At 49.7% G+C, this 12,189-nt stretch overlaps 4 protein-coding genes across 4 annotated transcripts; 3 read left to right on the top strand and 1 right to left on the bottom strand.

Annotated features, from left to right (window-relative positions):
- Window positions 1-278: 278 nt before the first annotated feature.
- Window positions 279-4,892, top strand: PGRI_026200 (putative cell polarity protein (Tea1); the record flags this gene model as incomplete). The annotated part of the gene is made up of 3 exons (XM_040790333.1): window positions 279-542; window positions 610-1,006; window positions 1,063-4,892. The coding sequence occupies 3 exons, from the start codon at window positions 279-281 to the stop codon at window positions 4,890-4,892; spliced, it is 4,491 nt and encodes a 1,496-aa protein (XP_040647286.1).
- A 1,619-nt stretch (window positions 4,893-6,511) lies between these two features.
- On the top strand, window positions 6,512-8,051 carry PGRI_026210 (casein kinase 1 family protein; the record flags this gene model as incomplete). The annotated part of the gene is made up of 4 exons (XM_040790334.1): window positions 6,512-6,523; window positions 6,673-6,745; window positions 6,799-7,806; window positions 7,945-8,051. 4 exons carry the CDS (start codon window positions 6,512-6,514, stop codon window positions 8,049-8,051), a joined length of 1,200 nt encoding a protein of 399 aa, XP_040647287.1.
- A 1,320-nt stretch (window positions 8,052-9,371) lies between these two features.
- On the top strand, window positions 9,372-10,349 carry rsmA (putative bZIP transcription factor (Fcr3); the record flags this gene model as incomplete). The annotated part of the gene is made up of 3 exons (XM_040790335.1): window positions 9,372-9,476; window positions 9,535-9,758; window positions 9,821-10,349. The coding sequence occupies 3 exons, from the start codon at window positions 9,372-9,374 to the stop codon at window positions 10,347-10,349; spliced, it is 858 nt and encodes a 285-aa protein (XP_040647288.1).
- A 526-nt stretch (window positions 10,350-10,875) lies between these two features.
- Window positions 10,876-11,790, bottom strand: PGRI_026230 (uncharacterized protein; the record flags this gene model as incomplete). Its single annotated transcript, XM_040790336.1, has 4 exons — window positions 10,876-11,009; window positions 11,064-11,419; window positions 11,485-11,667; window positions 11,753-11,790. 4 exons carry the CDS (start codon window positions 11,788-11,790, stop codon window positions 10,876-10,878), a joined length of 711 nt encoding a protein of 236 aa, XP_040647289.1.
- Between the last annotated feature and the right edge of the window lie 399 nt (window positions 11,791-12,189).

Here is a 12,189-nt window from a genome sequence, read left to right on the forward strand (position 1 = left end):
CGAGTCCCTAGTGTGAATGCTTCTGTTTAGAGGCTTCCCCCTGCCCATATTTATTTTTTTGGGGGAACGCTGAGCGGCTTGTGCATGGAACGTTTTATGGTTCCTAGTGGTTCCTGGTTCCCACTTCACAGACAACTCCCCCCTATCTCTTCAGATTTTCCACCTCATTTCTCGGGACGACGCCATTCTTTTGATTTTCAGGTGGATCGAGATCGCACTTCGGCGCTTGACCTTGCGCCAGATCCCCTGATACGACCGACTACGACCACATAATTACGATGGCCTTTCTATTTAAATCGAAGAAGGCTCATGCCCAGCAGAATCAGCAGTCGGCTGCACTCCCTCCAGCGACTAGAAATGTCCACACTTCAGAAGGTGCTCCATCCGCTGGATCGCCTATGGCGAATGGGGTCAAGGGGGATGGTATGAATTCCCAGACGCCAACACCAAGCGGTAGCTTCAGCAACTCCCTCCACTCGGCCACAAGCCCAACGAGTCCAGATGCAGTACGGCCGCGGCAGAGAGCGGATTCGGAATCTCAGGTGAGTACCTGTTTTGTGATCCAGTGGTCGCTCTTTGATGAGGACAGAGCTCTAATGTTTATGACAGATGCAAAGATCCCAGCAACCACCCAACGGGATCCCCCCTCCAAGTCCCAGTTCATCCCTTTACCCATGGTCGCAACGCCGTTTGAACTTCTCTTCTCCCCAGACGAACCCATTTCCTCGCTATGGAGCAGCAATTAATTCAGTGGCATCTAAGGAAGGAGACATATACATGATGGGAGGCCTGATCGATGGATCAACCGTCAAAGGTGATTTGTGGATGATTGAAAGTAGTGGCGGTGGCTTGAACTGTCTGCAGGTTGCGACAGTTTCAGAAGGTCCTGGCCCTCGAGTCGGTCATGCCAGTTTGCTCGTAGGGAATGCGTTCATTGTCTTTGGCGGTGATACCAAAATTGACGAGAATGACTCCCTGGATGACACTCTGTACCTTTTGAATACATGTAAGTGTGGGATTGATCTATTCATGTTTGCCATAACTCTAACCCTCTTTATTTAGCTTCCCGACAATGGTCCCGCGCTATCCCCCCCGGCTCTCGACCCTCCGGGCGTTACGGTCACACATTGAATATCCTAGGTTCCAAACTCTACGTCTTCGGAGGGCAAGTAGAGGGCTTCTTTTTCAATGATTTGATTGCATTTGACTTGAACCAACTGCAAAATCCAGCAAATAAATGGGAGGTTTTGATCCCGAATAGTCACGAAGGTGGACCTCCACCAGGCCAAATTCCTCCAGCGAGAACAAACCACACCATTGTCAGCTTCAACGAGAAACTATACCTGTTTGGAGGTACGAATGGGGTACAGTGGTTCAATGATGTCTGGTCGTATGACTACGTTTCCAATAGCTGGACCGAAATTGATTGTGTTGGATTTATCCCGGCTCCTAGGGAGGGCCATGCCGCGGCTTTGGTCAATGATGTGATGTATGTGTTCGGAGGCCGCACAGATGAAGGTGTGGACCTGGGAGACCTGTCAGCCTTCCGCATCTCAACTCGACGTTGGTACTCCTTCCAAAACATGGGCCCTGCACCCTCCCCTCGATCTGGTCACAGTATGACCGCTTTTGGCAAGCAGATCATTGTTATGGCGGGAGAACCAAGCTCGGCTCCTAGGGACCCCGCGGAGCTTAGCATGTCCTACATCCTTGATACTAGCAAAATCCGGTACCCCAATGATTCGCAAACTGGGGGACGCGCCCTTGAGCCAGCGGCTAGAAACACAAGTGTTGATAAAACAGGTATCTCATCCGGGCGCTCGTCTCGGGAGGCACAAAACGCAGGCCCGGAACAGCAAATGCGACGGGGACCGACCCCATCGCGTGAGAGCATGGTACAGGGTACGGCTGTTAATAGGCCAGGGGAGTTCGGCTCTAACCCAAATCTGGGACCGGGGTCTAGACTGCCACGGGCATCAATTGCCCAAGCTCCCGCCGGTCCACCGCCTCCTGGACAGGCACCCTCTCCTGGCCCTCGTGGCAATGGCCCTCCAGCCGGTGCGAACCCTCGTAGCAAGACCCCGACCAAGAATGATCGAGGGTACACACCAACGGTTGATGTTCGTGCAGCAAACGGCGACGGCGGCGAAGAATCACCAATCATGAAGGAAGGCCCACAAGATTCCCAGGGACCTCCATCAGCTGGTCGCCGAACTCCTACACAGCATCAAAAGCCATCAGCCAAGGCCATGGAAGCAGGCGAGGCAGCCCCGTTGATCAGTACTCCTGGCCGACAACGGTCGCTCCGATCTCATCGACAGCGTGGCTCCATGGACAGCGGGGAGGAATCAATCCTTGGCCGGCAGACTAGCGTCGAGGGCTCAATGGAATCTCGAAACTTCCGCAACTCCAAGACCCTTGGTGATGAGCCACGGTCCCCTCGACTTACACCCCACCAAGAGGCGTTGATAAAGGAACTGGAGGTTACCAAGGCCCGGAATGCCTGGTATGCCTCAGAACTCGCACTTGCAAGGAAATGTGGCTATGTCCCCAACGCAACCAGTAGCCCCGCGCTAGACGACCGGGCTAACGAGGCCCTCAGTGACGAGGATCGCCCGCTGGTTGAGGCGTTCTTGGCTATGAGAGCAGACCTCAGCAAGATGCAGGCTACTGTGGACCGACAGGCAGCCATCGCATCCAAACGGGTTGCTGAAGTAGAACATCAACGCGATATGGCTATCAACGAAGCCGCATACTCTCGGGCCAAGCTCGCTGCCCATGGTGGTAGTCAACGGGGAACCCCTCAGCCTGATGCTTCCCGTGATGGAGATGACGAGCGACCTACTGATATGGGACGTCGCCTTGCCCTCGCTTTGGCCTCCCAGGCCGAGTTGAAGGCTAAGTTAGATGTGCAGACCACCGAGCTTTTGCAGGAACGTCGAGCTAAGGAGCTTGCCGAAGAAACAAATGAGGCAACCCGGAAGCACCTGGCAGAACTTGAGATGCAAAACAATACTCTGGAAGCCGAAAACTTGCGCGCCGAGCTTCATCAAGCCGAGGCTCTCTCCAGAGAAGAGGCCTTCTTGCGCGCAGAAGCCGAAGCCTCGCTTCAACAACTCACCCTGGACAAAGAAGAGTTGTTGGCACAGATCGAGGATTCTTCAACTCGCCTAAAGGACTTCGGCTCTAGCTTTGGTGGCCTCCGAGAAGCTGTTTCTGCCTCTGCTGCAAAGACAGCCCTCATTGAGAAACAATTCCAAGACGAGCGAGAGCGTCGCGAGGGTCTAGAGAGAAAGCTTTTGCAGCTCCGATCAGAGCACGAAGAACGCACTACTGAAGTGGAAAATCTTACTCGTCGCCTTCGGGATGCAGAGGAGCTGGCAGAAATTCACGCGAAAGAAGCCGAAACTCACAAGATTGCCTTCGTTTCTGGGCTGGAACGCGCTACTTCTACAGACTTGGATGATTCGTTCCGATCTCGTGCTGACCAGCGAGTCGCTGCTTTGGAAGCCCAGATCGAGCGGTCCGCCACTCTAGCTAAGGCGAACCAGGCAGCCGCCAACGCAGCCTCGGATAAACTCCGGCGCGCAGAGGAACGGATTGCTGGTCTGGAAGCATACCAGGAGCAGGCTAGCCGTGAAGGCTTGCAATTGCGCAGACAGCTTCAAACCGCTATGAAGGAAAGCCAATCTGCCGCCACTGATAACCGGGACTTGAAGGCACAACTTGAGGCTCACCAGCGAGAGGCTGGAGCTCTCGCGGTTCAACACGCCGCTTTGAAGGATCTTCTTGGTGAGCGTGGAATCAACAGCGACATTGGACGGTCCCCACGGCTTGACTCCCCCGGATCAAGATTCGGCACTCCGGAGCAAAGCCGACTGCGCGAGCTTGAGCAACAACTCTCGGCTAGCATCAAGGCTCATGACGACCTGAAGAGCGGCTTTGAAAGTCGTGAGCAGGAAGCCGACCGAGCTTTCCGAGAAAAACTTGAGCAGCTTGAGAATGATTACCAGTCAGCGGTTCATTACGTGAAAGGCACCGAGAAGATGCTGAAGCGTATGAAGGATGAGTTGAGCCGGTATAAGACTCAAAATGCTAAAATGCAGGCTGAATTAGAAGCGGCTCAGAAGAGCCTTGAGAATTCAGACAGCCAGACATCTTCTGCCGAGTGGGATGCTGAACGGTCCCGTCTCGAGCTGTCGATGTCCGATCTCCAAGATCGAACTTCATCTTCTATTGCCAACCTTGAAGGCCAGATTACGCAACTCAAGCAAGATCTTGACCAGGCTAGGGCGGAGAAAGAGTTGTCGCGAAGTGAACAGGAACGTCTTAAGCAAGAGATGCTCACTGCCGCTGAGCAAAGTCGCACCGAGCTGGACCAGCTCAAGCAAGAAAATACCCACCTTGAAACTCGTGCTTCGGATGCAGAGCGTAAAGTCAACATGCTTCTGGAGCAGGTTCAAACATCGGTTGGTCAATATCGTCGTCAATCCCAGCATGGTCAAGGTGCCAATGGAATCTCGCGCACACACAGCAACGCCTCTAGTAACACAGTCGGCGGAGGCACTGGGCGGGCACGAGCTGATAGCAATGTCTCTCAGGACTCTACATTCCCTGACAACCGTGGTTCCATGGCTCTGGACTCACTTGCCAATGAGTTGGACGCTTTGCGTAGTCACTGGGAAAGCACCAACCGCAATTACCGTCTAAGCAGCCAGCTGGATCTGGACCGGACCCCCACTAAGGATAATAGCGAGGGACCCGCACTGATGAGTGATAGCTTGGCAGAATGGAGGAGGAGACTGGACGATGACGACCGGGCTGGGTTTGATGTGCAAACTAAGCCATTGAACACTGGAGCTGCGCACTCCGAACACCCTAACGTGATCTAAAGATCTTGCCTTCCATTGTTGTTCTATGACCATGTGCCCTGAGATATGTCAATTTGCACCGTCTGAGCGTTTTTCACGTGTATTTTTCAATACTTGTTCTTTTTCCCCCGATGTGTTTTCTACTCTCGTTTCTATGTATGATGGGTGTTTCTACCCTGCGTTCAACTACACCGAACACGGTGTGTTTCTTTCTTTCTGATTCTCTTCCGCCACTGCGCTCATTCGTTTCCCCCCCCCTCTTCCGTTCTGATTTTGTGTTTATCCCCCGGCTGCCCTTTTTATACCCCGGTTTTCTGATGTTCATTGGACTCTGGCTGTACCACTAGCATATTCCACACGGATTCCTTGTTCATCCATAGCTAAAAAAATCGTTCTAGTTGCCCTATGGAGGCTCTTATTCATCAAGACTATCGTGACAAGGGTATCCTTTTCCGTAAATCCGATTTACTAGGGGCCCAGGCGGGTGGTAATGATGACCTGTCATCAGCCCGATTCGATAGGTACAAGCTTACTCCGCGATGCTATTCATGTAGAACTTGTCTTTATAAAATTGGGATTTCTATCACATAGTGACTAATTCCAAGCATATTACCCCACGTTTGCCCTAATTAGGAGACAAGTTTCCCATTGAGGAAAATCGCGCATACTATAAGATCTGGTATTATTGATTCAAGATCTATAAGTCAGGGTCTAAAAGCTGTGGATACCATGTCTCGCAAGGGGTAATATGATTGTATATGATTCAAATAGAATATAAATCATATACATGAATGAATATCCAAGATTGATAGCCTATTGACGATTACTACGTGTATGTATGGTTATTGCCTGTTCGCATAGCTTCAAAGATCACCGGTCAGCTGAGTGTATGCCAGAGTAATGAGATGTTTAAATAGAATATAATTTATATATATATATATATATATCATATGCATATACTCTATATATATCAATATATCAACATTGAATTCTATTGAATGTAAAGTTGTATAGATGCCCAATACCAATCTTACGATACCACGCCCAATGACATCTCTCCCGAGGGTCGGGCGTGACTGCCGTCCCCTGCATATTAAAACCAAAAGGAAAATTACCCTCTCACCGACTCGCCCCCCTCTCTTCTTCTTCTCTTTCTCATCTCTTTAAAGGATTCTAAGGCTTCTTTAAAGGCTTTTGCCCTTGAATCTCTTTAGTTACTTGTTTCTTCCCCGGATCTTCCCGGCTTTTCTTTTACCATATTTCACGGTCGGCTTACAAGTCTTTGATCCCGTTATCTGGTATGTCTAGAAGCTCTTTTTTACCTTTTTGACTTTCAGGTTTCCCTATTACATGTACATTTCCTTTACTTCATCATTTATGTCTATTGTCTTTCTATTTGAGAGCTGATCTGGCCCTTCCCAACCTGGAGAGTTGGAAGTTGCCTGAGGCTGGTCAACCCCTCTCATTTCCTGTTTCTTTCCCTCACCTCTTCCTCTTTGCCTCTTTTACACACCCCTTTATACCAACATCGATCTCAGCTTTGCATATCGTTTCTGCTTCAAGATTCGAACACTAATATTCTCAGTCTTCTAGCCTCTCAAGTTTTTCACAGCTAAGCGCTGTGTCCCCATCGGTTCAATATGACGACCATGGTCAGTGTTAGCCACCCCCCCGTTTCTTTTCTCTTTCTTCACTCGGAGGCATACCTCAAGTGACTCGAATATTACGCTTGGATTATACCATGGCGATCTGGTTGTCGACAAAACGTTCGAAGGACGCGTTTTACTGACATTGCTTGCAGGATTTGCGAGTCGGTAACAAGTACCGCATTGGCCGTAAGATCGGCAGTGGTAGTTTCGGTGACATCTATCTCGGTATGGATACAACAAATTTTGATTAACGCTGTACAGCAACTCATAGCTCCTAGGAACGAACATCATCTCTGGTGAGGAGATTGCCATCAAGCTCGAGAGTGTCAAGGCCAAGCACCCCCAGCTCGAATATGAAGCCCGTGTCTACAAGTCCCTCGCCGGTGGTGTCGGTATCCCCTTCGTCCGTTGGTTCGGTACCGAATGTGATTACAATGCTATGGTCATCGATCTGTTGGGTCCCAGTCTGGAGGACCTTTTCAACTTCTGTAACCGCAAGTTCTCGCTGAAGACCGTCCTTCTTCTCGCCGATCAGCTCATCTCCCGCATCGAATACATCCACGCCAAGTCCTTCATCCACCGTGATATCAAGCCCGACAACTTCCTAATGGGCATTGGTAAGCGTGGCAACCAGGTCAATGTAATTGATTTCGGTCTTGCAAAGAAATACCGTGACCCCAAGACCCACTTCCACATCCCTTACCGTGAGAACAAGAACCTCACTGGAACTGCCCGTTACGCCAGTATCAACACTCACCTTGGTGTCGAGCAGTCTCGACGTGATGACATGGAATCTCTGGGTTATGTCATGCTCTACTTCTGCCGTGGCTCTCTCCCCTGGCAGGGTCTGAAGGCTGCTACTAAGAAGCAGAAGTACGACCGCATTATGGAGAAGAAGATGACCACCCCCACCGAGGTCCTTTGCCGTGGTTTCCCTAACGAATTCGCCATTTACCTCAACTACACCCGTTCGCTGCGCTTCGACGACAAGCCCGATTACTCCTACCTGCGCAAGATTTTCCGCGACCTCTTCGTCCGCGAGTCCTTCCAGTACGACTACGTCTTCGACTGGACCGTTTACAAGTACCAGAAGAACGCCGCCATGATCGTGGACGCTTCCAAGAAGGATAAGGATGCTGAGGATCAGCAACGTCGCCAGGCTTTGCCTGCTGCTGGCACTATGGGAGCTAGTGCCGCCCCCAAGCCTGGTGCCGTCTCCAGCCAGCGCCGTAAGGTCGTCGAACGCGGCGCCCTCGACACTCCGGACACCAACCGTGCCGTGGGAGGTAGTGACAGGATGTGAGTACATGAAACCTGGTTCCGAGTAGGGAACCCCTTCTTTCTTAACTCCTACGTTGAGTGATTTGCTTTTCGTGACGCTGGCGTGGAGGACCCTTATGTTCTGAATCTGACTAATCGCATAGTCTTCGGCGTTAGGCTACGTTCTGCCTCGAAAGGTGCTGCTTTGGGTTATGGACCTTCCGGTGGCCGTTCGAAGCGGGATGAAGGAGCGGAAGCCCAATGGTATTAATTGTGTTTACGTGACGGTGAGGCTGTGCTTCGCATACGTCTCCTGTCTGTTCACATTCTTATCTACTAAGAAACCGGGAACTCGTTCATGTCGCCTTGGAGCGGACCATGTCGCACTCAGCCTTCTCGGATATTTCTTTGTTTTTCTTTCTTTCTTGGATCTCTTCACTCTGCACTCCCCGACAGCCCTCCTATCCCGTTTTCGATCAGATTTCGATCTCAGCCGTTTCGATTCGCCTCTGTTTATCGCCTGCTCGCCTTCAACCCCATGAAACACTTGTCGATTGGGTGGTCAATCTTGTGCTGAGGCTGCGAAAATTTTGTCGACTATTTTATGTGTTTCGGATACTTGTACCCGTTCTGCGGGACAACCGATTACACGTCTCGAAACGCTTCTGATATTGTGGCTTATTTTTACGTCTTCGCCCTTTGGTTTCTCTTTACAACCTGGCATCTGTGGTCAGAATGACCAGAGGGCAAGACTAAGGGAGATGCAAACGACGGCGTCAGACCGCAATCTTTTTTTTTTATCGGATTGTCTAATCGCTGGTACTGGAGATCCTTGAATGCATCCTCGGATGTGCTGCCCATCATTTCTTACCCCTTTTTTTTTACTCATGACGTTTATTCTCTGCCCTTGATCTTTCCCTGATATTCTTTGCGTTTTTGTTGCGTTTGCCTGGCGATTAATTTGTGAACTATCGACGCTCAATGGGGACGAGGTGTGGCCTTCAATCTGGCCAAGAAGAGACGGGAGGACAGCTTTCGAGGGTTTTGCAGGCTTTCTGGATTTCTGCTCAAGCTACATGGCAGAAATTACTGTTACAGAAGGTCTCTAATGCAATCCCGCTTGCAGGGGAAGCTTGTGTGGTTGGCGACGGATATTGGTTAGGGTCGCTTCCGGGGTGGTATGCGTCGATTTGTGTCAAGTTATTTCTCTTAGCTCTCTCTTTACATTGCAACTTTCAATTTGCTCCATTCACTGTAATGCTATACAACTGGGAGACCTGGCCTTAAGGCCATGTGAACATCCGTACTTCCCGGTCCCAAAAGAGTAGAAAAACGGTGAGATCATCAAAAGTCTAGTCATGCACCGAGCAATCCTGGAAGGTATTTTAGATATTCTATTTGATAGGTAACCGAAGTATGCATTGTTGAAAGTCGGAATATAGGAGGGTCATGACAACATGGAAATCTTGTAGCATCGTACACGGAACGCCCCCGTAAAACTTGACCAGGTAATAGATTTTCATCATTTTTCCACCTTCACCCCCTAACTTTCCGAGCCCTAAAGACCTTGGGAATTGTCTAAGATATCGTAATGGATTACCCTTTCTATGATCCCCGATCACAGCCCGGCTTCTCACTCTATGGGTTGCCTACCCCCGACCAACCTCATGCGCAACCAGATACATTCGCCCCTCTGGTAAGAGTTCTTTGTCCCCGTTCGAGACTGGCCACTAATAGACTAGAATAATTACCAGAATTTCCCTGAATTTAACCCCTCATTCCCTGTCGACCCATCCTTTGTTCCGCCACCTCATTCACCGCCAGAATCAGTCAAGCACTCTGCTTCCAGTCACCACACTCGCCCCACCTCATTCGATGGCGATGAAACTCAGTTCCCAGACCCAAATGTAGGGAGTAGCAGCGAGGAAAAGGAATCAGCGCCCGCGCAAAGCAAACGCAAGGCCCAAAATCGAGCAGCGTAGGTGATATCTTAAACCCACGTGGACACCCCGCAAACACTAACATCCATTCATTACACAGCCAACGAGCATTCAGAGAGCGCAAGGAACAGCATGTCCGCCAACTCGAAGACAAAGTAAATAGCCTCGAACAAGCATCCGACTCGTTACAAGCCGACAATGAGCGTCTGAAGCGCGAGCTAGCCCGCTACACAACCGAGAATGAAATCTTGCGCGCGACATCACAAGCCAATCGCCATGTCAGCTCAAACGAGAATCCCGAACCAACAGTCACAGGGCCGATGAAATACTCCCCGACAGACTTCTATGCCACCTTCATGCCGGAGGGCGGATCTGGCACGCCTCGGAGCCCGCACCACCGTCTCACCGTGTGTCCGATCACCGGTGAGAGACTGCTGGATGCGGGTGCGACGTGGGAACTTATTCAGAAACATGAGCTGTTTGAGCGCGGTGGGCTTGATATCGCTGATATCACGGAGCGGTTGAAGGGTATGTCGCAGTGTGATGGACAGGGTCCTGCTTTTAAAGAGGGTCAGGTGCGTCGGGCTATTGAGGACAGTGCGGCTGCTAGTCGTGATGAGTTGATCTGATTCAAATGTTCTGTGGTATCGTTTTTCGTACCGCTGATACGGTTATGATTTTGCTTTTTCAGCGTTGGGGTTAGGATCAATAGGATGAACTGCGATATTACATGATCCGCTGTTCATTGGGTATATATGTGATTTTGTTATGTTTAGGAGCGTCTGGGCTATTTATACTTGAATTTTGACTTCATTTACTGTCATTGTAATAAATGCCGTAGTTTGCAAATCGAGTTAGATTGAAGTATTGATATCCACTAGATAACTAGTCGTCACTATGGATCTCAGACTGACCATCTATATGTCAAGAAACTCTCTATATATGGATGTCTAGATAGCCAGCGACTCCAACTACAGGTATAAATGTAGTAAATATAGGCAATTCAATTCGAATCGAGACCAACAAGTGCGTTATGTCGTACAGCATCATTCTCTTTGATATCGACATGGAAAGGGGGTCATCATCTTTTGGATATTTTCATAATATACAAACAAGCCTGATCATAATATTTGCAGTGGTTTTCAATCAAGGAAATCAATCCCAGTCATCATCATAATCTTCAACGTTCAGGTCATCCGCTTTCTTGTAATCGTCCTCGTTATCACGCTTCTTCAGACGAACATCACTCTCCTTCAAAGCACCAATTTCTACGAGGAGACGCTCAATATCTATGGGTTTGATTAGTGTATCCTCCTTTAATTCCCGCCTTGAACGGAACTTACCTTCAATCTTGGTCCGGGGACCCTTCAACTGCTGGAGCGTAATAAGCTGCTTCTTGATCTCGGTATCCTTGTACGCCAAGATCGTAGGTGTGTTTTTCTCCGGATAACCCTCAATACACATATCGGCACGAATCTCACAGAACTTGATATCGCCGAATTTGGCAGCAAGCTCCCGCCAGAGCTCCGTTAACACGCGTGATTCAACGTTCCCGCCCATCGATGTGAGGTTGACTAGTACGAAAGCACTGTTTGATGCTTCTGTCACCTCGCGGGCATAATCAACTTTCTGAAGTGGGAAAACCTGGTTGAAGTGGCTGGTTTGTTGGAGGGTGGAGAGCTCAGCGAGTCGTTTTTGCCTGTAATCGGACTGTGAGCAAAGGGGACCGCTTTAGGGGTATAAATCATCATATATCACACGTACCGATAGCTCTGGAGAAACTCTTCGTCTTCTTCATCCTCCAGTGCGTCCAGCTCGTCAAGGTCCTTGTCCTCAAGTCGGTTCTCGTGCGCCCTGTGCTGTGCGGCGATGAGAGCCTCTTGGATCAGAGGTTCAGGGTCTTTGGGCTTTTCGGGAATAATGCCATGTTGGCGGAGGATATCGTTCCTATATAGTATTCAATAACTGGTTAGCACACTGCATTTAGAATGTTTATACCCCGGCGGGGGGTATGTGCACGTAATAGTCTTACCACTCGGTATCCTCGTTGGGGTTAACTTCAACCTGCATGGTGGATTGAAATGATCGAAGATATATAGATCAAGTTCAATTCAAGCGAAATATGGAGGTAATGAGGGGAGTTGGAGGGATAAATGCGCTGCCTTCAATCATGATGCCACCTGTTTGCAGTGTTTGGTTCGGGCCAAACAACACAGAAGGCCACCTTCAACTTGTCGCTGATAGCCAATATCTCTTGAGGTTCGAGATTCATTACCACCTCATTTACCTCAGTCATATTCTTGCATTTTTCTCCAATTTACCCTTAACCTCTCAATTTCTGGGTGGCTATGCGAATGCTGTAGTCGCCTACACCGCCCTACCCTGCTTCTGTGTACTCGACCCGTGTCCCAATTGCACCAACTCCACCTTTCTAATACGACAGCAACCACTCATTGCTGGTGCGATACC

This window comes from Penicillium griseofulvum (assembly GCF_001561935.1).
Source record: "Penicillium griseofulvum strain PG3 chromosome Unknown contig_80, whole genome shotgun sequence".
NCBI classification, from domain to species: Eukaryota; Fungi; Ascomycota; class Eurotiomycetes; order Eurotiales; family Aspergillaceae; genus Penicillium; species Penicillium griseofulvum.